The sequence below is a fragment of the Vipera ursinii genome (genome assembly GCF_947247035.1).
Source record: "Vipera ursinii genome assembly, chromosome: 11".
Taxonomy (NCBI): Eukaryota; Metazoa; Chordata; class Lepidosauria; order Squamata; family Viperidae; genus Vipera; species Vipera ursinii.
Genome location: NC_139524.1, coordinates 18,293,091 through 18,316,640, shown reverse-complemented (window position 1 = coordinate 18,316,640; position 23,550 = coordinate 18,293,091). Strand labels below are relative to the sequence as shown.

Here is a 23,550-nt window from a genome sequence, read left to right as displayed (position 1 = left end):
CCTCCCTTGCCTGAATGCCTGAATGCAGATTCCCCAAACTAACAAGATCCCCTCTTCCCACCAAATCAGTTACAAACACACACACACACACACACACACACACCAACAAGCGCCGCCCCCCCGCACTTCCTCGCTCCTGCTGTCTGGTTGTGAAGCGTATCTTGCTAGCAGCTTTTCTTGGCAAAGGAACCAAATTGTACAGAGGGGCGTGATGTAAGCCAGGGGTCTCCAACCTTGGCAACTTTTAAGACTTGTGGGCTTCAACTCCCAGAATTCCCAGCCACTTTGAATGGCCACTAAACAAACTCGTAAGTCGAGGACTACCTGTATTAAGCTTGATTGCTTACAAGTGAGGACAATCAGACATGCTCAAGGGAGAAGAAAAGCAGGTGGTGAAAAAACGAGATTGGACCTTCGTGGTCCCTACTATGGTGCTTTCTGGAGAATTCCCTGCTTAATACAGATAGTCCTTGTTTACAACGGGTTGCCTAATGACCACTTAGGGCTAGAACTGACCTGAAAGCGGATTTACAATCCAGATTCAAAGCTGTGATGGTTGGGCCCACTCCACAGCCCAGGCTGCATTTACAACTATTTGCAGCATCCCATGGTCACACATCTTCAGTTTGCAACAATTTTGCTGGAACTCTAGGCGAGGGTGTCCAATCTTGGCAACTTTGAGTGGCCGGAGTATTGTGGGAGTTGGACAACCCTGATGTGGGCAGTTAGGAACCAGATAATTTAAAGTCATAGATGGCCACCACAATTACAGATTGTAGTGGATAAATAATAGATGTAATACTGAATATTAAGGCCCGCCATCATTTCTGCCCACTGGTGTGTTCCAACTGAAACGGCATAAAAAGTTTTGATAATATTTAATGCAGGGAAGGGACTCCGGGAGAGATCTTGTGGTTATTTTTTGAACTCCCTTCTCACAATGTAGGGTCAGATTCTCAGCTGCTCAAAGTTCAAATGTCGGTGTCCATGTGCATTACTAGAACCATTGCAGATGCATTTTCAGTGGACAGCTGAGAATGTGAAGACGGTCGCATTTAAGGCAGATCCGCCCATCTCCCCACCCTCTGCTGCACCCCGAGTCAAAAACGGCAACGCTCGTGAAAGCACGGCCATCGTAAGTGTGCCATGGTTTCACCCATTGTGAGAAAAAAGCGAAAGCCTCATTTCTGGAATTGAGATCTGACCATTTCAGAAATGCACTTTCAGTGATTTATTATAAAGTCCACTGTGTTCCTATCTCCACCAGCGTCAGCGGAGAACGGCAAAGACGGTTTTGCAAAATTTCCCTTGTAGAAAACTGCCAAAACATTGATTGGAGCAGATGGGTAACTGGATTTAGCAAGAAAAAACATAACCTTTGGCACCATACATTTCTAGGGTGAGGAAAAAAAACCGGTGCAAGTCTGGATGTCGTGGTTTCTTTGATAATTGTCCTTTAAAAAATATAAAAGATAAAGAGTGATGTCTATATTAAAATAAAGCGCACAATTGTAGCTCTTTGTCTGCCGCCTGCAAAGACTAAAACTTGATTTTTTAAAAAAGAGGTTTCTAGCTGGTAAAAATTAAAAATGTAGCACTCAGAAGTATCCCTCCCGTCAAAGTTTCTCTAAGTAGGAGCCGGGCACGAATCCTTGCTGCCCGTCCAGTTCTACGGTCCACCAACCATCTTCCCCAGCCTCAATGATGTTGACGACGTCGCCCGCTTGGATGTCCAGCTCATCCTCATTCTGGAAAAGAGTAATGGGGGGGAAAAAATGGAAAATCTCCTCAGGTAAGACAGAAAGGGGAAGATGGAATAAGCACACAGATAGTCCTCGACTTAACGACCGCAACTGACCCAAAAATGTCTGTTGCTCAGCATAGACCAGGGGTCGGCAACCTCGGCTCTTTTATGACTCGCGGACTTCAACTCCCAGAATTCCTGAGCCAGCTATGCTGGCTCAGGAATTCTGGGAGTTGAAGTCCGCGAGTCATAAAAGAGCCGAGGTTGCCGACCCCTGGCATAGACAGTTACGTTTTGCCCCATTTTACGACCCTTTCTTGCCACAGTTGTTAGGTGAATCACTGCAGTTGTTAAACAAGTAACACGGTTGTTAAGTGGATCTGGCTTCCCCATTGACTTGGCTTGTCTGAAGGTGGCAAAAGGGGATCACATGATCCCAGGACACGGCGACCGGCATAAGCGCATGCCAGTTGCCAAGGGTCCGAATTTTGATCCCGGGACCACAGGGATGCTGCAGTGGTCCTAAGTGTGAAAAATGATCCTAAGTCACTTTTCCCAGTGCCGTTATAACTTTCAACAGTCACTAAATGTAAGTCGGGAGCTACCTGTAAAAGGTAACTTTGCGTCGCAGGGATAGGCAACCTTGGTTCTTTTATGACTCCTGGGGGAACTAGGGCCCCCTCATGACTCGTGGACTTCAACTCCCAGAATTCCTGAGCCAGCATGGCTCAGCTTGAAAACACTCCCTTTCCCCTCAGCGTGGCTGGCTCAGGAATTCTGGGAGTTGAAGTCCACGAGTCATAAAAGAGCCAAGGTGGCCTACCCCCTTAGAATAATGATCCCTGAGAGTTACTCTGGAGTAACAATGTTCTTTTTTTAGAGGACACCCCTTAAACAAGATCTGGATGCTTACCTGGGCTATGTAGTCATAGAGGGCTCTGTAGTCCTGGCCGAGGGCAGCGTTCACCACCTCATCCACCTGAATAGCTGCGTAGACGCCGTCCGTCCTCTCAGCTGCAAAAGAAAAAAAAAATAAAATTTACACATTCCAGAGTCAAATATTTTATCCGTGCCAAAATTTATGCCCTTTCCAGCTGGATTTGCACAAGTCCAGAGAATACATTACAACTTATTTCTAAAATCCGTCTATTATCGTCAGGGTGATACCATCGTACCTCCCTAACACAAATGAACTATTTCTGTTTCTAAAAATTGCACCAGCTGCCGCTTAGGGAAAAAAAATCAGCGGACATTTAAATAAAGGCTACAGGCCTGGTTCAGGCGAATTGCAGTCTGCCTTTCTTTTCCCAAAATCGGGTTTACAAGTCTCCATCCTAACAAGTTTCAGAAATTTCTGCACCATGTTTTCTGAAAAATGGGTCAGTTATTAGGATGTTTGTATGAAGTTTCCAGAGATTTGGGGGGGCTGGGGAGATGGATATTAAGATTAGCCCAATTTGAGAACCAAGGAAACGAATTGGGTGTTCCCACACCAACACTCAACCCCTTGGGAAGACTTGATAGCAGAGCCTGAATTAACAAAAGACTTCAGAAATTACGGCATTTGTGCCTGGAAAAGCCGCCGTACCGGTTGGGTTGATTGTGGAAATGTTGTCTGGAGCGTTTCGGGTGCTGCCATGCAGCAAGCCAGAAAATCTGCGGATCAATAAAAAAATACATTATACCATGAGCTTTACAATGACTGCTACTTCCTTTCTCGAGGTTTCCAACCAGGAGTGAAACTTCACGCAGGACAACATTTCAGACCAGGGAGTCACAAACAAGTCAAGTTGGCAGCCATAAAGAGAGATCAAAGCCCTGCATTTTTTTAAAAAAATGTACACGACAACCCATAGAAAACTGGGATTTTGCCACCATCTTTTTCAACCCCTTGCTTGTTAATGCTATTGGACCATGCATTGTCGTTGTTTGGATAGTTTAAACTTTATTTCTGTTGTGTGCCACTCTGGGCTATTTTAGACCACAGCGGCCTGGGAATAGCAGCTACCACTAAATAAAAATAAATTTTCAGGCATCTCTCGAGGCGCTGCTGGATCAGTGAGTTTTCGACAGCAGCTGGCCAAACGCCACTTTGGAGGCTCACAAGAAGCAGATGGATGCTCTCGCCCTGCCCTACTCTTCTTCCTTAATTTAGCTTTTCTTTGTTGGAAATCTCAAGAAATGGACGGATGTCCTTACCTTACCTCCCAGTCGGCTTCTGTGTTGGAAATCTCTCTTGGTTCTCATTAAAGGGAAACCGCCACCCCAAGGCAGCTTTTAACACTGGTGGAAAATTCAGATGGTAGAACAAAGTGCCAAAGTTCCACCCATTAATGGGAAACACCCATAATAATGATATTTACCTTTTCATCATTCCACAACGCTGGGTTGTGGGGCTGTTGGAGTTTTTCACAGGTCCGCTTCTCTCGTAATAATTCTCGTAGCCAATGGCCACTGTTTCAGAAACAGAAGGGGGATAGGATAATTGACTGTGGGGTCCTTGATGCTGCTCTTCTTGCAGACGTTTCATGACCCAACTAGGTAACGTCATCAGTGCTAGGAGGGAGTGGGGTTCGTGGAGTGAAGGAGAAGGAAGGGAAGAAGGAGGGAAGAGGAGGTGGATGGTGCTCTCCTTGGAGCTGGGTGATTTTCTTGCAGACCTTTCATGACCCAACTAGGTAACATCATCAGTGCTAGGAGGGAGTAGGTTTGTGGAGTGAAGGAGAAGGGAGGAGGAGGAGGAGGACTATGCTCTGCTTGGAGCTGGGTGGTTCTCTTGCAGACCTTTCATGACCCAACTAGGTAACGCTATCAGTGACTTTCCATCCCCAGAAATCTCACGCCAGCCAAGAACCGACAACCCTTGTGTTAAGCCTGTGCTCAACCATTTCTTTAAAACCTCCCCATTTAATCACCATGTAAAAGATGGTTACCAGCCCTGGTGTCCCCCTCCAGGAGCTCTCCCAAAATTCACAGCCAAAGATTGTCATCCCAAGGTTATGGGGGTGGGGCTGAACCCGGGAGAGCTTCCGCAAGCCAGAGCTTCCCCTAGACCCGTTTTTTTTTCCTCATTTTCCAGATTTCATTCTCTGTCGAGGTAGAATCAAGAAAGCAGCAATTCTGTGCTGAGAGACCTGGTGGTTCCGTTCCCGTCATCTTATTCTGAACGAAGCAGTTCATATCCGACTCTACGTCGCAGTTTTCCAGGCTTCCGCGAACCTCTTCATAAAGCTTTGAAAAGGGGAAGAAAAAAGCCAATTTATTTGAAAGGAGAGCTCTTGATTACTGCTTTTCAAGCAAATTCTCCTAGTTTATTTGCAGTATTTTTTCAGGACAAGATAAGCAAATAACACTCTAGATTTTTGTACACATCTTAGTAGCTGTAGCTCCTTTGTATATATGAATGAGTACATAAAATACCCTTTTTTTTAAAAAAAATGCCTCATTTAGAATTGTAGAGTCCAAGGACCTCACAGCATCTCCTTGACAACTACGGGTGTTCTTGTAACCATAACTGAATGCAAAATTTATGTTGCTAAGTGAGACAGCTGTTAAGTGACTTTTGCCCCATTTTACGACCTTTCTCGCCCCGTTGCTAAGTGATCCATTAACATTTTTCAGCTAGTAACACAGTTGTTAATTTTGCTTCCCCCTTGGCTTTGCTTGTCAGAAGGTCGCAAAAGGGGATCACATGACCCCAGGACACTGCAACCGTCATAAGTATGAACCAAGTTGCCAAGTGGCTGGATTTTGTAGTCACGTGACCCTGGGGATGCTGCAACAGTCGTAAGTGTAAAAAACGGTCATAAGTCTCTTTTTTCAGTGATGTAACTTTGATCACTAAATGAACTGTCGTAAGTTGAGGACTCTGTACTGATCTTTCTCTTACCTCATCGTCTTTCACGCACTGCAGGGAGAGTTGATTGCAATGAACCCAGAGAGAATTCCGTAGGATAGTGATCCGATCGCATTCCTGAAGCTGGAAAGCCTAGTTAAATAAGAGGGGGGGAAAGGCAAGGATCAGTTACGGATCCTGTCATAAAATGTAATAGGCTAAAAAAGAAAAGGTGGGTCAATACACTGAGCTAAGTCAAAACCCATAGTTTTTAGACCAGAATTGGCCAACTTCGTGCAACAGGCTGAAGCTATAAACTACAGTGATGATGGTTGATGATGGAACCGATATGGAAGCCTAGTGAAATCAATAAATCTTCTACCAGTCACGATTCTTGGAATCACACATTGTCCTAAGCCAGAAGGTGTTTTTTCAAAAGGCAACTGGAGTCTTGTTTTTCCTTGAAGACGGAACTGAAGAAGCTTCTTGGATGAGAAGCAAAATATCTTCAACGAAAAACAGAGTCCTGTTGCTTTTTGAAAAAGCACCTTTGGGACAACCCTGGCCTGGATGACTGAGAATCTCCAGAATTTCTCAGTTCTTGGCACTCTTAGTACCTCTTTAGCTTTTATTGGTACCTCCAAGCTTATAATTTGCACAGTGTCCAACAGATGTCAAGTATTGCTATATTATTCTGTGGAGTTCGGGAGCCACAGCACTAAGGCCAGCCAGCACACAACAGGTTGCTATGATGGGTGATCCCTATCGATGAAAAGAATTTGGATGCAACTATGGCCGTATCTGAGAAGCAACTACTTGGTTGAACAAGCTGGCCATCCCTTGGGTGTTGGAGAGAAGCCATGTTGAGTGTGCCTGATTGCCCACCCATGGGTGGGAGGAAAGAGTCCTCCAGTAGAATCTCACCATGATCAAGGTCAAAACATTGAATCAGTAAACTCATTGATTCCCCATTGACTGAAGATCTGCTGGACTGAATGGCTTCTTACCTCGCAAGTGCTAACATGCTCTTGTTCCCACGTGGTCCTTATCTGGTCTAGTAGCTCAATGTTCTGTTTATACACCCTTTCTGCATGAGAAGGAAGCAAAGGGGCGCAATCAAAGAAGCGTTAATATTTGGCAGTTCATTGATAAAATGAACCTATTCTGCTGTTCACTGATTAAAAAATATCCTGATTTTTTTTTTAAAAAAAAAGCTTATCTGGAGAAGATTCCTCCAAAAATCAATCAGAACGTTGAATTGCAAGTCAGCCTTCGTTTTACTCTGTTTTTAATGAGAAGTACAATTGTATTTTTGGTTTATTCAGATATTTAGTTTCTGGAGCTTGACAGGGGCCTGGAAGATGCTATCACAGGATGCATAAGGGATGTCTCTCTTATAGCGGATCTTATTTTCATAGCTTCAAAGCATACCTGCTTCATTTGCAGAGTCTCTGGACTGTTTTGCTTTAGTCTGGCTCTGAAAGGTGAAAAAAGAACATTGGTATGGGAAGGAAGGAAGGAAGGAAGGAAGGAAGGAAGGAAGGAAGGAAGGAAGGAAGGAAGGAAGGAAGGAAGGAAGGAAGGAGAAAAAGAGAAAAAGAAGGAAGGAGCAAAGAGAAAAAGAAAAGAAAGGAAGAGAAAGGAAGGAAGGAAGGAAGGAAGAAAGAAAGAAAGAAAGAAAGAAAGAAAGAAAGAAAGAAAGAAAGAAAGAAAGAGAAAGAAAGAAAGAAAGAAAGAAAGAAAGAAAGAAAGAAAGAGAAAAACTTGGAGATACCTTTTCTGTCTGTTTCTGGTTTCCAACAGCACTTATCCTCTCAAAAGCCTGCTCAGCCTCATCAGCATCTTTGCACTTCTGGTCGTAGGCCTTCTTGGACTGCATGCGGGAAAACATGCCCAGGGAAGAAAAGAAAATGAAAGTTTCCTTAAAAGAAGTATCCTCCCTCTGTAGTCATTTACAAGACAGAAAAACATGCCTTTTGCCTTGCCAATCCACCAGCGTGTTAACGGACTGGCTAGTAGACTGGGGTTTTTTTTGTCCAAAAAAAAAAAAAGTTCTGGAAAATAATTCAGAAGTTCTCTGGGCATTCCTCCCACCAGCCCTGCCCGCCCTTTGGCAGACAGAGATAGGAAATTTTAAGTCTCGACTCTGCATACAACGATTATCAAAAGGTAAGTGATTCCAAACCCGCCAACATAAGCACCATATCAAAAGGGCTTCAGGTCTGGGCATATAACAGAAACCGTTGCTCCTATTCCCTTGTCTCCCCCACCCCACCCCGCTGTGTCCTTTGTTCCTTTGCTATGCCACCTTGTTAGAGCAGGGGATCTTCAGCCTTGGCAACTCTATGACTTGTGGACTTCGACTCCCAGAATTCCCCAGCCAGCTCTGCCCCGGCACAATTAAGGGTGGTAAGTCAAGGACTTCCTGTATAAATAAATGTCTTCTCCTCCCGAGATCGAGTTCCTTACCTCCATGGTTTTCTTGAACATTAACAGTTTGTTCTTATGTATTCGTTCCATTGTACTCTCGTACTGCAAGAAAGGTGGAATAAATGGTTATTTTTGCCTTCCAGCAGAGCTGGAAACCCAGTTCTCTGCCTGTTTATCCAAGGCCTTTTTCCCACGGGGGATTTTCAAAGCTGGGGCACTTCCCAAGGAAGACATGTAGGCTCCAGGGTTGTTCTTTATTGAAATCAGGCAGGATAAATGGATCTTGAAAGTCTTTGCACCTGCGCCAAACGGCCATCATAAATTTGTTCATAAATTTGGCTAAAACATGTAGGGAACGGTTGCTGGAATTGGGTATGTGTGGTTTAATGAAGAGAAGGGTGAGGGGTGACATGATAGCAGCCTTCCAATATCTCAGGGGCTGCCCCAAAGAAGAGGGAGCCAAGCTATTCTCCAAAGCGCCTGAAGGCAGGACGAGAAGCAACAGATGGAAACTAGTCAAGGAGAGAAGCAACCTAGAACTAAGGAGAAACTTCCTGACAGTGAGAACAATTAACCAGTGGAACAACCTGCCTCCAGAAGCTGTGAATGCTCCAACACTGGAAGTTTTTAAGAAGAGACTGAACAGCCATTTGCCTGAAATGGTATAGGGTTTCCTGCCTGAGCAGGGGGTTGGACTAGATGACCTCCAAGGTCCCTTCCAACTTTATATTATTATTATTATTATTATTATTATTATTATTATTATTATTATTATTATTATTATTATTATTATTATTATTTAAAATAAATCGGGTTGGCTTGTTCCACCACCAGATCCTTGCGGCTTCTGCCTCACCTTTTTCCGTTGTTCCTTCTGCCTTTCTCGGAATTCTTCCAAGGCTTTTAGTTCATCTTTCAACATGAGAGCCAGCTGGATATGAGAGTTGCCCACGCTTTCAATTTCTGTGGATGAAGTTGGTCTGTGTTGAAATGTTGACTCCTGATACGGAACATGGCTTACCTGGGTTAAGGGGGTTTCTGTGGGGGCAACAGCATCAAAACCCAGGAGCATCCAGGTTGATGGAAGACCTCTCCCTTTTTACAGGCACGCTATGCACATCATACGTGTGAAAAAAGGACAGCCTCCCCCCCCCAATTTTAATCCCGTTGACTCTCCTGAGACACCCTAAATTAAGTGAACTTGGTTCAATGGTTGCATTGTAGTTACTTACAACCAGTATAGGAGATTCTGGCAATTGACAGCCTACACTTTCTTCAGAGGTTCAGGAAAGCTGAGGGTGGACTCCAAAATTTGGTTACCACAGCACTGAGGCTTTATATCCTTTTATACAACTCAACAAAGTCCATTCTCCTCTTATTCATTTCTGGGCGTCCCCTTTGCTATTGATAGCATTAAGACCCACTCAGCCACTAGAGGTGCTAAAAGAGTACAGAAAACTCTCACTCTTCCACCATCTAGTGGCTAGCCTGAGTTCTGCAGTTCAAACTGAATGTGTGGTGAAAATGGCCACTCCTTACTCAAACTTAATCCGGATGAATAAGAAGCATAAAGTTCTCTTTTTCTAAACGCTGTGAGCAAAAACAGGTATGAATTTGTCTTTGCAAATTCTTTGATTATTTCTGCTGCCAAAGGGAGTCAGAAATATCCCAAATAGAACTTGCCAATATACTTACGTAGTTTTAGGATTTCGAATGAAGCCTTTAAAGTGCTGAGGAGAAAGAACAAAACCCGTCAATTTCCTTCCTGTCCAAAGACTTTAGTCAAACTTGAGGTTCTCTATCACAGCTTCAAGAACAGCAAGGGAACGTGCCAAGAGTTCTATCTAGACACCCTGCACTGGAGAAGACCACAGTCCCACCACCCAGAAAAGCATTTCCAGAAAATATTCAAAGCCAGACTTCAAATGTCCACTGCCACAGGTATATGGTCTGTCTGTCTGTCTGTCTGTCTGTCTGTCTGTCTGTCTGTCTGTCTGTCTGTCTTTGGGCAACATCAAACTTCTCCATTACTTAGGAGAAGTGTGAAAATAAAAACATCTGAAATAAGCTCTCAATCTCTCTTCAACTAGTCCAAATGAAAGGTTAAGTATTTGTGGAGAAGAACCTGGAGGCAGAGTTAAAAGAGGGAACATCTTAGAATCCCTTGTAGCCGCAAGCAAATTAAGTCCAGCTCCCCTCTGAATTCCATTGATCCCTATCAAACTCCAAGCAGTTTCTGACCTTGAGTTGAAAAGACTCCTGCAGCTTTTAGCAATGAACCAGTTTAATGGGAGCTTCACCTGTGGACCTGGTCTTTCACACCCAACAGTATTAATCAGTTGAATTTCTTTCCTATTATCATATTCATTCAGTGCTGGTTGAAGCTGGGATTTGACTAAACCTCGGGCTGTGTAGGTGCTTTTTCCATCCATATCAACTGACATTATTTCCATTCGATCTTTTTTCTTCCAATGAAAATGATTATAAGGTAAGTTTCCTTTCTTGTGTTTCTTTAATGCCCCCTGGTGGCAACTTTTGAACTTTTTATTAAATTCACATTCCAACTAACCGTGGGTAATCACTGGATTCATCCTGCAGGTTTCAGATGACTGATGAATTAAGATTCATTTAACTCCAGCTACAGTACATTAACATTAAAGAGAAAATAAGCCCAGAGCAAGAAGCAATTTTTTTTCTCATTAATTACAGCACTAATCGTTTTTGTATGTCCAGTACTATGTTACACCATCAAGTCATCTTATAACCTTTTGTAAGAAGTAACCTGAGTTTAGTTATGAACTCTTAACAGATAAAACTCTGGGGGTTTTCTAGCATTTTGGCCTCGAGGTTTAAATTTATTTCTCTTTCATAGCAAATGATTATAGATATTATTTCACGAGTAAAAGAATAACAGAGTTGGAAGGGACCTTGGAGGTCTTCTAGTCCAACCCCCTGCTCAAGCAGGAGAACCTATACCAGACATGTCAAACTCGCGACATCACGTGATGTCACGCGACGTATCGAGACTGTTTTGCCATTGCCGGCAATGGGCTAGGCGCGGCTTCCGCGTGATGCATCCGGCATTTTGACACCCCTGCCCTATATCATTTCAGACAAATGGCTGTCCAGGCTCTTCTTAAAAACTTCCAGTGTTGGAGCATTCACAGCTTCTGGAGGCAAGGAGTTCCACTGGTTAATTGTTCTCACTGTCAGGAAATTTCTCCTTAGTTCCAGGCTGGTTCTCTCCTTGATTATTTTCCATTCATTGCTTCTTGCTCTGCCTTCAGGTCCTTTGGAGAATAGGTTGACTGCCTTTTCTTGGTAACAACTGAGTAACAATTTTGTCACTAAAAAACTTCTAAAATCAAATCAAATAATTATCTCGATCACAGAACAGCATAAACTTTGAAAAACACGTAGGCCCTTGCAGGGGAGACCAAAAGCAAAATGCATCTCAACCCTGCAATGCCAGTTCTGACCCTTGTGCCTTTTCATACAACAGGGAGTCACAAAGACAAAAACTCTGAGGTTGCATGATTGACATCACAACCAATTTCATCCTCTCGGCGTCACCCTAATTGGGAACAGTCTGTGATGGGCTTTGTGGTGCAAGAAAGGGACAGATCCCATTAAAATATTGCCCAAGCCTTATATTGCTTCAAGGCTTACACAATCCCTTCCCTCAAAGAGGAAACGCAAAGCTAAAAAATGCAAAAACTGGGCAGTTTTGCATAATATTTGCCCCGGTGAATTCATCTGCGGAGAAGCCAATCATTCCTCTTGGTCAAAAAGAAATTCCATCCGTCTCTTATTCTGCGGGCCTCTTTTGCATTCTGCAAGCCAGTTTTGCAGAGTAGAAGTGAAACGATTTGTGTACAGTTGGAGGTGCTAAACTCACCATTTACAGTGAAATTGGGACTATTTGTTACTTGTTGCCAAGGAAGCATTAATAACTTCTTGTTTAATGCTCCGGAGCGAAACAGGAACTGGGATTGGTAGTTTTGTGAATTGAGTCTTTGTCTTTAAAAAGAAAAAAATCAAGAGGACTACAGCCTTATCTGCTGCCTTGGGAAGCAGATTCCTCATTCATTCGTTCATTCATTCATTCAATCAATCATTGAAAACTTATATATAGCCACCCATCTTAAAACCAAACTCTCAGCTTACAGTCCAAAAATAAGATATAGAACAATAAAAACACAAGAAATAAAAACCAGTAAAACCAAAACAGAAAAATTGTGGGACCACAATCACAGGTCCCTGGTGCTAGTCCTCACAACCTTATTCTATCCCAGTGTTTCTCAACCTTGGAAACTTTAAGGTATGTGGGCTTCAACTGCCAAAATTCAATTACTTCGTGTAATACTGAATTATTGATTCTTTTTTCACTCTCAAGAAACTTCACCATGCCTGATTGTAGCCCTGCAGTATTTTGCTGCTTGCACTGGCGAAGCCAAACTCTACCCAGAATGCAGCCCGATTCTCTTAAGGGAAAGAGGAAACGATTTGCAAAGAAAAAGCTTTGGAACAATCCTTAGTATCATTTTAAAGAAGAGGAAGAAAACCTCCATGTAAGAAAAAGAAGCCCTGTTCACCACAGAACGTGCACTGTGCAGTGGAAAGTAAAAATTTCACACCTACCATTAAAAAAAATCTCTTAAGAAGCCAAGTTCCAGCACTTAGAAATGCGAAGATGGTCTGCATCTATCATATCTGACTTGCAAAACCCTACATGACCACTAGAAGGTGCTAAAGGAATACAAAAACTCTCTTGCTTCTGCCATCTGGTGGCTAGCTGGAGTTTTGCAGTCCAAATCAGTTTGTGGACTTACAACCATTTGTTTAATGACTGTTCAAGGCAAAGCAGTGCTGAAAAAAGAAATTTATGACTGGCTCTCAGACTTAACAACCGTCATAGCATCCCCATGGTTACATGATCAAAATTCAGGAGCTTGGCAACCAGCACATATATACCACGGCTGCAGTGTTCAGGGGTCATGTGATCCCCATTTGCGACAGTCCCAGCCAGCCATCTTCCGACAAGCCATGTCAACGGGGGAAGCTGAATTCACTTAACAAACTGCAGTGATTCGCTTAACAGCCGTGGCCAAATTCAGAAGAAACTCACCTAACACCTGCTTTGCTTAGCAGTGGAAATTCTGGCCCCAGATGGCTAATCCAGGGCTATTTGTAGTATCAAGAGGATTTGGAAATACAATCCCCCAGTTGTGTCATAAGCCGAGGACTGTCTCTCCTCCTCAAACCTCCCTCCGTCATTTACTGGATCTAAACTGAAACCCGGTCCTTGCAGGGGTGAATCTTGCAATGAATAGGAAATGGATCAGCAGCCCCCCCCCCGCCCCCCTCCTTTTGCAACTATGATCCTATATAAAGCGTGTTGGTACAGGAAGTGCATACAGTAGAAGAGCAGATCTATTTTTCCTGTTATTATGAGTCAGAATTCACATCGCCTCGGCTGCATTAGAAACCGCGAAGATAATAAAGCCCTAATTGCATCTGCTCACCCCCTTTTTGGGGGGGGGGCAGTGGTGAGATTCTTTCTGAGAGAAAGAGATGCTTGTGTATCCTTTCCATGCAAGCTAAACTTTGGAAGGATTCACCTCTTCAGACCTATTTCATCCTTCCATTTCTATAGCTGCCCATCTCAAACAAGCGACTCTGGACAGGGAAGCGACATAACTGGCCCTCACCCTGTGGAGTTTGAGGAAAGGCAGAAAAACAGAGTCTCTGCTGGGCATCTAGGTGCCTTCCAAGCCTCCTCCTATTATAGCCACCGTAGTTTCCACACACCACCCAGGACGGGGACTCCTAGAGGAGATGGACACCATGGTGTGCATGATAGATGGGTCATAGAACCGTAGGTGTGGGATGCAAACCTTCTGGTCCAGCCTTCAGCCCAGAGCAGGAGTAGACCAATGACTATTTCTCGGCCTTCACAACCTTGAGATACACTAGGTGGACTTCCAAAATTCCCCAGCCAGCATGGGCCAAAAATGTCCATAGGGGTTACACTGTTTCACTTAATGACTATGCCATTCGTTTAATAACTGCCTCGTTCACGTAACAACGGTGGTGTTCAGTTCACCACCACCACAAAGAAAGTCATCAAATCAGATCCTGTCACGTAAGTGCCTCAAATGATGATCATTGTGACTTGTAACGGAAAGCCACTCCAAGAATCTTGCCAAGATCTAGGTCAATCATGCCAGCGATTGCCCATCCTGGTTCTTACGTGATAGGGTCCCCTAAATATAAGTCCTAGCTATCAGTTAATAACTGCATGTTGACTTTTAACATAAACAAAGAAATAATTGGTTTTTACGTGACACCAAAATGGACTTACTTGATTTCGGTTTGGCCTCCTGCTTTCCGAGCAATCTGGACCAGCTCCTTTCCGTAGCGTTCTTCAGCCTGGGCCCTGTTAAATAAAATTCCATCTTTATTTGCAACTCAACCCATGCCGGGCTTCTGTCTGTTTCTGCGCTATATCCTTCCAGTGGTGTGTAATGAATAGATTTGGGAGCTGACTAGGCAACTTCTCAAAGACAAGCAAGATGGCGAGGGAAGAACTTGTGCTGCTAATGGGAAGGGTCTTCAATGCTTCTCCCACCTTCTGTCCTAAGAGGAAAGCTTGAGGGAAATTACAGCTCCACAGTTGTGTCTCGGTATTTGCTGAAGCCACCTAAGATGTTTCTCTTCTAGGAAAACAGGTGCTGCCTAGAAGATTGAATTTTTTCTTCATCCAATTAGACTAGTTCTCAAGAAGTTCCAGGTTTCTGATCTCAACAGTGGGCGAAAAATCTAATCATCATCATCATCTCCAGAGAACAGAAGGGTGTGAGAAGGAAGAAAGGAGACAGATTACATTTTTCTCTCCTCATTCGCAACCTTCATCTCCTGAGGGGAGATCCTTTGGTCTGGATCCAAAGTGATCTTCTGCTTGCAAAGGGTGTCTTCTGCCATGTTCTTCTCGTCTAAGGGAGCCACTGGATCTTGAAATCTCTCTGAGATACCTCCTTCTCCTCCTCCCTCTGTTTCCACAACATTTTCAGCCCACTAAACACCAAGATCCATGGTGGAGCAGTGGGCTAATGCCTCCTTAAGTAACACCAGCTGCCTGCAATTAGTGCAGGTTCGAGTCCCACCAGGCTCAAGGTTGACTCAGCCTTCCATCCTTCCCAGGTAGGCAAAATGAGGACCCAGATTGTTGGGGGCAATTAAGCTGACTTTGTAATAAAGCCGCTTGGGGTGTGTGTGTGTGAAAGCCCTAATAAGCAGGCATATACATAGAATGAAGGCTACTGCTAAGCACATTGATTTGTGCTTCTTAGATTGTAAGCTGCCCTGAGTCTTTGGAGAAGGGCGGGATATAAATGGGATTTTTTAAAAAAAAGATGAAGGTGGCCTTTCCACTGGGCCTCAGAAATCTTTACTCACGGCTTCTAAAATAGCTGTGGTGAGGGGGCAAATCCTGGGTTGTCCTAGGCTGTGAGATGATTCATTTGTTTCCCACACACCCCGAATGTGCGATCATTTCGACGTAGACGTCTCCAAAGGCGTCTGATGAACATCTTCAAATCCAAGCCTTTAGCAGTCCTTGGCTTACAACCACAACTGGGGACGCATTTTCTGACTACGTGATTGACTTAAACAACTACAGTGCTTTACTTAACAAGGATGGCAAAAAAATGGTCAAAAATCAGGCAGGGCTCAGCCTTGCTGAGCAACGGAAATTCTAGTTCCTATTGTAGTCGTAAATCAAGGGCTACTTGCAATATCGAGGCGATGCTATTAGTGTCCCTATGGATGAGGATTCTTAAAAATTTAAATCTTGCCAAGGGGGGGCAACCAAATGGAGAATCTGATGCAAAGATCCATTTACGGATTTATGAGCAAAACACAGAGAGGCTTTCCAAGCCTTAATGCCACTCCAGCTCCATTGTTTGCCTCCCTCCTCCTTCGTCTTTTTTATTTACCTTTGCTTGATCAAGTCTTCCACATCTTTGCACATTTTCCTTCCGTCCAGCAAACGCTGCAGGAGCGCTTCGTATCCGGAGTGAAGGGTGAATTCTTTGCACTGGAAAAAGGAACATGGGAAGCATCCATCAGTTCTCACCGTTCTACCCTGTTCTCTTTCCTGCATTTCCAGACACTGTTCGAGACGAGCAGAATCAGCCCTTGAAGCCCTTTTAGTCACTGCTAACCCCTCTGATCCATGCCAAGTGTCAGAAAACCCCGCCTGCGTCCTCCTGTTTTCTTCCAAGCCAAGATCACCCAAGATCACCCTGCCTGCGTCCTCCTGTTTTCTTCCAAGCCAAGATCACCCAAGATCACCCTGCCTGCGTCCTCCTGTTTTCTTCCAAGCCAAGATCACCCAAGATCACCCTGCCTGCGTCCTCCTGTTTTCTTCCAAGCCAAGATCACCCAAGATCACCCTGCCTGCGTCCTCCTGTTTTCTTCCAAGCCAAGATCACCCAAGATCACCCTGCCTGCGTCCTCCTGTTTTCTTCCAAGCCAAGATCACCCAAGATCACCCTGCCTGCGTCCTCCTGTTTTCTTCCAAGCCAAGATCACCCAAGATCACCCTGCCTGCGTCCTCCTGTTTTCTTCCAAGCCAAGATCACCCAAGATCACCCTGCCTGCGTCCTCCTGTTTTCTTCCAAGCCAAGATCACCCAAGATCACCCTGCCTGCGTCCTCCTGTTTTCTTCAAAGCCAAGATCACCCAAGATCACCCTGCCTGCGTCCTCCTGTTTTCTTCCAAACCAAGATCACCCCGCCTGCGTCCTCCTGTTTTCTTCCAAACCAAGATTACCCTGCCTGCGTCCTCCTGTTTTCTTCCAAACCAAGATCACCCAAGATCACCTTACCTGCGTCCTCCTGTTTTCTTCCAAACCAAGATCACCCAAGATCACCCCGCCTGCGTCCTCCTGTTTTCTTCCAAACCAAGATCACCCTGCCTGCGTCCTCCTGTTTTCTTCCAAACCAAGATCACCCTGCCTGCGTCCTCCTGTTTTCTTCCAAACCAAGATCACCCTGCCTGCGTCCTCCTGTTTTCTTCCAAACCAAGATCACCCAGCCTGCGTCCTCCTGTTTTCTTCCAAACCAAGATCACCCAAGATCACCCTGCCTGCGTCCTCCTGTTTTCTTCCAAACCAAGATCACCCTGCCTGCGTCCAACTATTTTCTTCCAAACCAAGATCACCCTGCCTGCGTCCTCCTGTTTTCTTCCAAACCAAGATCACCCTGCCTGCGTCCTCCTGTTTTCTTCCAAACCAAGATCACCCTGCCTGCGTCCTCCTGTTTTCTTCCAAACCAAGATCACCCTGCCTGCGTCCTCCTGTTTTCTTCCAAACCAAGATCCCCCAAGATCACCCAGCCTGCGTCCTCCTGTTTTCTTCCAAACCATGATCACCCAAGATCACCCTGCCTGCGTCCTCCTGTTTTCTTCCAAACCAAGATCACCCTGCCTGCGTCCTCCTGTTTTCTTCCAAACCAAGATCACCCAGCCTGCGTCCTCCTGTTTTCTTCCAAACCAAGATCACCCAGCCTGCGTCCTCCTGTTTTCTTCCAAACCAAGATCACCCAAGATCACCCTGCCTGCATCCTCCTGTTTTCTTCCAAACCATGATCACCCAAGATCACCCAGCCTGCGTCCTCCTGTTTTCTTCCAAACCAAGATCACCCAAGATCACCCTGCCTGTGTCCTCCTGTTTTCTTCCAAACCAAGATCACCCTGCCTGCGTCCTCCTGTTTTCTTCCAAACCAAGATCACCCAAGATCACCCAGCCTGCGTCCTCCTGTTTTCTTCCAAACCAAGATCACCCAAGATCACCCTGCCTGTGTCCTCCTGTTTTCTTCCAAACCAAGATCACCCTGCCTGCGTCCTCCTGTTTTCTTCCAAACCAAGATCACCCAAGCGTAATTTTCTCCAACTACCAAGTTTCCATCTGCTGATGTAAAAATATCGACAATGCAAGCAATCCATTCAGTTCCAAGTTGATTCAAGCTGAGGAGCCAAGATCCAGAGAATCCCATTAATACAACCTATTTCGGTCTGTGATGGCTCCAGAGCAGCGTTTCTCAACCTTGGGTAGACTGCAACTCCCAGAATTCCCCAGCCAAACATTTTCTAGCCACCATTCCAAGAGAAACACTGGTCCCCATGGGAAAAAAAATTCAAGGATCAGCCTGATCTTGCCAAGAAGCACAAAAAGAAGACACCCTCCCCCCCAAAAAAAACAACACAACATACAGGTGTGTTTGCCATCCCTACGTTGGCCTGCCGAAAGTCTGGAGCCTTCAACACCTGGAGGGTTGCATGAAACTGCAGCCACTGCACACACCAGCCAGGCCGGAGAACTTGCCGTTCAGACGTGGGTCAGGCAAATGTGACTTCTTCGCCCAACTGTCTTCAAGGCTGCTTTTGGCTGGTTGAGTCACCAGCATCAAGTCAAGGGTTGAACAACAGCCTTTTTCCAAAGAAGAGTCATCATCACCTTTGGGACTTCAGGAACGTGCACGGCTACCTTCTTCTAAGTCGGGCACGTTGTTCACCTAGATCCTTCCAGATCAACTTGATCTCTAGGGGATCTGGCAAGAAATCTGGCCAAGAGGTTTTCTCAGCATCCTTCAGGAGGTCAGTGGCTAAATTTGGGGTCCTCCGCTGATAGGTTTAAAACCACAGGGCTCTTACCAGCTGCCCCTCCTCCATCTGTGCCTACCAGCCACTCCCCTGGAAAGTCTCTGTAGGACCTCTTGTATCCAAGCGGGGAGAAATGAATCATCTTGGATGTGGTGGATCTGCGCACGTAGGTTTGCATTACTGTTTCATATTTTATCAGATATTCTTTTCACATATTTCGCTATGCTGAGATCTCCAACCACCGAGAGATTTGAAGGCTGCTTTAACAGCCTCTCCTTTATTTCCATTTGAGACGAAGCAAACTCAGATTCATCTTCCTTGTGGCTTTGGGCTTCCAAAGATAGTTTGGTAGATAGCGGGGTAGAGAAAAAGACACGAGGAGAGAGAGAGAGAGAGAGAGAGAGAGAGAGAGAGAGAGAGAGAGAGAGAATAGAGGGAAGATGGACGGGTGGATGGATGGATGGATGGATGGATGGATGGATGGATGGATGGATGAAGAGGATAGAGGATAACGGAAGATGAGAGAGAGAGGCAGGTTGATAGATGATAGGTAGTTGATAGGTAGATAATAGATGAAAATGGACGGATGGATGGAGATGAAAGAGGACTGAGGATGGCAGAAGATGATACATAGCTGGATGGATAGAGAGACAGACAGACGGATGGATGGATGGAACTTTAAGTTGTGTAAACTTCAGCTCCTAAGAATGGCTGGCTGGGGAATTCGGGTAGTTCATAGAACTTAAAGTTCTCAAGGTTGAGAAAGATTGAGGTAGACCGTCAAGTAGGTTGGAAGAGAGAGAGAGAGAGAGAGAGAGAGAGAGAGAGAGAGAGAGAAATGAAAAGGAGGAGAAAAAGAGAGATGACAGACAGGAAGACTAACCCACCAGCCACCAAAATTCACCACCCCTCCCCGCCCCAATGCAGCAACAATTTCTTTGAGCTTAGGCTCCTCCTGACCCAACCGATGCTCGAATTGGGTGCTTCTGCCCACAGCCTCTCACCAGCCCTCCCCACCCCCTCTCCTTCTCTTCAGCCTTCCTTCTTAGACCGAGGCAGACCCCCCCTCCCACCCCCAGCCTCTTCTGAGCAAACCGCAAGGGCTGCCTCGAACTGCAACTGCCAAGCATCGGTGGAACCGTTTCCTGCCGTTCTATGCTAGAAACGCTCCAGCCTTAAAATAGAGCCCGGCACAGGCTTTGGGTCAAAGGAGGCCCCCAACTCCCTGGGGGGGGGTGGGATATGTGAGGAAAAAAATATGGACGTTTGCCTTTTCCCGGGTCTTCTGCAAAAAGTTTGTGATGTGCCCATCACTCAAACTTTGACTGCCCTGGGGCTTGTTCCGTTTTTTTGTTTTGTTTAGTTTTGGGGTGGTTTTTTTTTGTTTTCAATTCTCGGAATGTTGCAATATTCACCTACAGATATAGAGCAAAATGCATATTTTTAACACTCAAAGCAGACCTAAGGTGTGTTTTTGAGCTAGGGACGAACGCATAGGCTGATCTGATTTTGGCTCACCATCACATTTTCCTGAGTTATTTTTCCTCTCATTTCTGCATCAGTTTGATTCACACACACACACACACACACACACACACACACACACACACACACAGAAACTGAGAAATATGCCTACAGAACATGTAGAGAGGTGCTACAAAAAGCAGGCCCTGTAAACTAATCACAGTAACTTTTGTTATTATTAAAAAAAACAGAGAAAATACAAATGTTCAAAGGCCATGCATCAAACAAGGAAGATAGTGAAAGAAAACAGCAACTGATATAAACATTTAATGTAATTTATCTACGGTAATAAATTGTCCACGGGGGCCTGATTTTCAGTAAAACTGATATATGTACATATATGTATCTTTGTTTGCATGTTCGTGTTTGCTTGTATTAGAGGAGGAAGGAATATTGCATATACTCGCTGCCTTGCGTTATTTATAAAAATAATAAAGTGAGGTTAAAAACAAACATACATAAAGACAGTAGGATTGAATGCACGTCCCCTTGTATCCGTGTATATGTATATAGCTTTTACAAAATTCTGCATGTTTTTGAGTACACGTCGCCTAATGTAATTGGTTGTGTACCCCATTTTGGCGTATCACAAAACTGTCATTTTTTTTTAAAAAAAATGGAAAATCTTTCCTGCAATACTCATAAAAACACGCAAATCATCCCCTTCCTGTTGCACATTTTAGGAACCCAAGGCACACCGAAAGATGGACGTGCTACAATGGGATAAGGATAAAACCACACCCTTTGCACATTTAGAAACTGCTGATGGATGCAGAAATGGAGCAGACAGGTGAGCAAAAACAGGTGGAACTCACACCGACCATCAGACAGGAAAAAAAAAACATTGCCCCATTTTTATCTAGGACTAAATGATGGGTGGAAGATATGGACAAGAAGGATCAGGATCCTACTGAAACCAGGCCAGCTAGTTTGAGCCAAACAGTCAAGTCAGCAAAATATGAACTGAAAATCTGCCCATCAGCAATTCATAAAGTCTTACTCAGATATCTGCTTCTGCCTTTAAAGTGCTCCATTTTTGAGAAAGCTGCAGGCCACCCAGTAACCCAGTTCCATCAGGCTGACAACCATCTCTGAGCTTGCTTCCACGCCAACTGAGCTCACAATGGTGGCTACAGCCTTGTCTTCAAACCAGTGGAGACGAGGAGACCCGGAGGAGCAAAGCTATTATTCTCGCTCAACAAACAAGAGTTAACCAAGGAATCTCAGGTGTGAAGATAAGTCTTTGCAGATTGAGGTGGAGCAGAAAGTTCCTGAGATCCAAAACGAAGGGTTCAACATCGCTGCATCCACACCTCCTCCATCTCCTTTGCACCTTGCCTTGGCGGAAGCTGCTAGGTATGCTCAACGCCCAAACGCAGATCGACTCCCTTTTCAAACATCCACTGGCCAGGTGCAAAGACTCATCAAGACATTTTCAAGGATCATTCCAAGGCCCCAAAATCAGACGGTGCCCACCGCCCACAGCTGGAGAAGAAGCCGTGGAGAAAAACCTCTTTCCTCAAACTCCTCCATTGGCCTTTCTGGAGATCTCATCTTAAGCCTTGCAAACCACCCATATGTTTTGCAACCTTCAGGAGGGGGGGTGAGGCCCAAGCACCAGGGTGTGGGGCAACATTTGCATCATACCTTTGCATTTTGCATAAACCACCAGCCTCGTGGTTTGAGCTGAGCCTCTGGGTCTGCCCTGGCATTTTACTACAGGCAGAATCCCAGTTGCAAAAAACAAGAAAGCAAACAAGAATGTCAGCTCCACTTTGAGAGAGAGGGATGTTCCCTCAGCCTTTTGCCTTAGAGAAATAAAGCAATAACTGGCATTTAAAAAAAGAACAAAAGACCCATCCAATGAGTTGAGGTGGGGGGGAAGCATTTTTCAACGCTTAATGCCGTCTTCCTTTCTTTAAGCCTGGTGATCGGGGTTTTTGGGTGGCTGTTTAGAGGTGCTCAACCAGCTCTCTTCAATTTGCCCTGAAATAACCATAAAACCCCCTAAAATCCCCATACAAAGAACTGGGCCCAGCTGTTTTGCAAAGTTACTCCTCTGGAAGTCAGAAGGCAATTTCTTGGCACTTACCCAGAAGGCATCTTTAAATTGCAGGTGCGTCATCCTGACCGGCTGGATCTGCAGGGCCAAGCTGCCTGAAAGAGGCTGCTGTGTTTGTGTATTGTGTGCGCACTCGCTCTGGAGAGGAACCTTCTTCAGAACTCGGCTTGTCGGATGGCTTAAGGAAGCTGAGCTGGGCCACTTGCTACTGAAAGTGAGAAGCAACCCCAGACCTCAGAGCTCTCCCTTCCTCTTGCCCCACCTCTCCGGGCCGATGGCTAAGAGCGCGCCTTTCACAAATGTGGAAGCACAAACGTTGTCGCCATCCTCTGGGTGCAAACGAGATACTTCCTTCCAGCAAGGACAAGTTGAATTATACACTCCAGAATGCAGAAGGGAGGTATCTGAATGGCAGATGGAGGAACTCCAAGGAGGGATTTCTTCAGGCTTGGATGTGCCTGCATGGACTACAGAGGCAGGGCAACAGGTGTGTAGGGATGTGTGCTGGAAACTTTTTGCATTTGGGCTTACAGGAAAGGAGCAGAGTGGATGGCGTGACAGGCTCAGAACCGGTGCAAAGAACGGAAGAATTTTCCTCCCCTCCATCGATTGAAGGAAAAAGGCACAGCTCACATCTGAGTGGGGCTGAGTGTGTGGCTCTCAGTTGTGTGCTACTTGAGCTGTATCTGTGCCACGTGCAAGTTGCATCGCTTTGCTGCAAGGGTGAACAGGCAGGAAGAAGGATAACGTAGCTACTCGGTCTTTAGAATATGAGTGGATCGTTTTTCTCCTAATTTTGGCTCCTCCGTTGATCCCAAACCGTTCGTTATTCCTCTGCTGGGTGGGCCGAAGAGGGGGAACATGGCTTGCTTAGGAAAGCCAAGTGTGAAAGTAAAATGGTTTAATTTCCTCTGCAGCAGGAAGTAAAGGGGGCGAGAGGTGTTACGGAGTTAGCTGCGAGCAAACGTAAAGACGTTTCTCTGTATAACCACTCGGGCTGGCTCTTACTGGGTCAGGAAATTGAGTGCCTGGGTTGTTTGTCTCCATCCGTGTTGCCTGGGTGCCAATATTTTCGTGTCATAGATTCAAACAAAAAACACCCTTTAGGCTTATTTTCAAGCACCAAGAGTCTTCTTAGCAAGGTTTAGAGGTGGTCCTCGGCTTACGACCGCTTCAAGTTACGACAGGCCTCTCTGGGGAACTTAGGAAATACATGCTGGTTGCCGAGTGGCCTGAATTTCGATCCCATGACCGTGGGGATGCTGGAAAGTTTGTAACTGCAAAGCTGGC

The 23,550-nt window shown here is 45.2% G+C and overlaps 1 protein-coding gene across 3 annotated transcripts; it reads right to left on the bottom strand.

The window, feature by feature from the left end:
- Positions 1-934: 934 nt before the first annotated feature.
- Positions 935-22,448, bottom strand: PSTPIP1 (proline-serine-threonine phosphatase interacting protein 1). 3 transcript variants are annotated; one of them, XM_083370988.1, is made up of 15 exons: positions 22,291-22,448; positions 16,007-16,107; positions 14,374-14,448; positions 9,705-9,739; positions 8,866-8,972; positions 8,049-8,111; positions 7,354-7,452; positions 7,011-7,056; positions 6,587-6,666; positions 5,634-5,732; positions 4,879-4,975; positions 4,108-4,198; positions 3,333-3,400; positions 2,658-2,758; positions 935-1,748 (listed from the first exon to the last, which is right to left on the bottom strand). In XM_083370988.1, the coding sequence occupies exons 1-15, from the start codon at positions 22,321-22,323 to the stop codon at positions 1,617-1,619; spliced, it is 1,227 nt and encodes a 408-aa protein (XP_083227114.1). In that variant the 5' UTR covers positions 22,324-22,448; the 3' UTR covers positions 935-1,616. The 3 variants fall into 3 exon arrangements, with proteins under 3 accessions (XP_083227114.1, XP_083227112.1, XP_083227113.1); XM_083370986.1 differs by having other exon boundaries at positions 7,011-7,452; XM_083370987.1 differs by lacking the exons at positions 14,374-14,448; positions 16,007-16,107; positions 22,291-22,448 and adding an exon at positions 12,651-12,738 and having other exon boundaries at positions 7,011-7,452.
- Between the last annotated feature and the right edge of the window lie 1,102 nt (positions 22,449-23,550).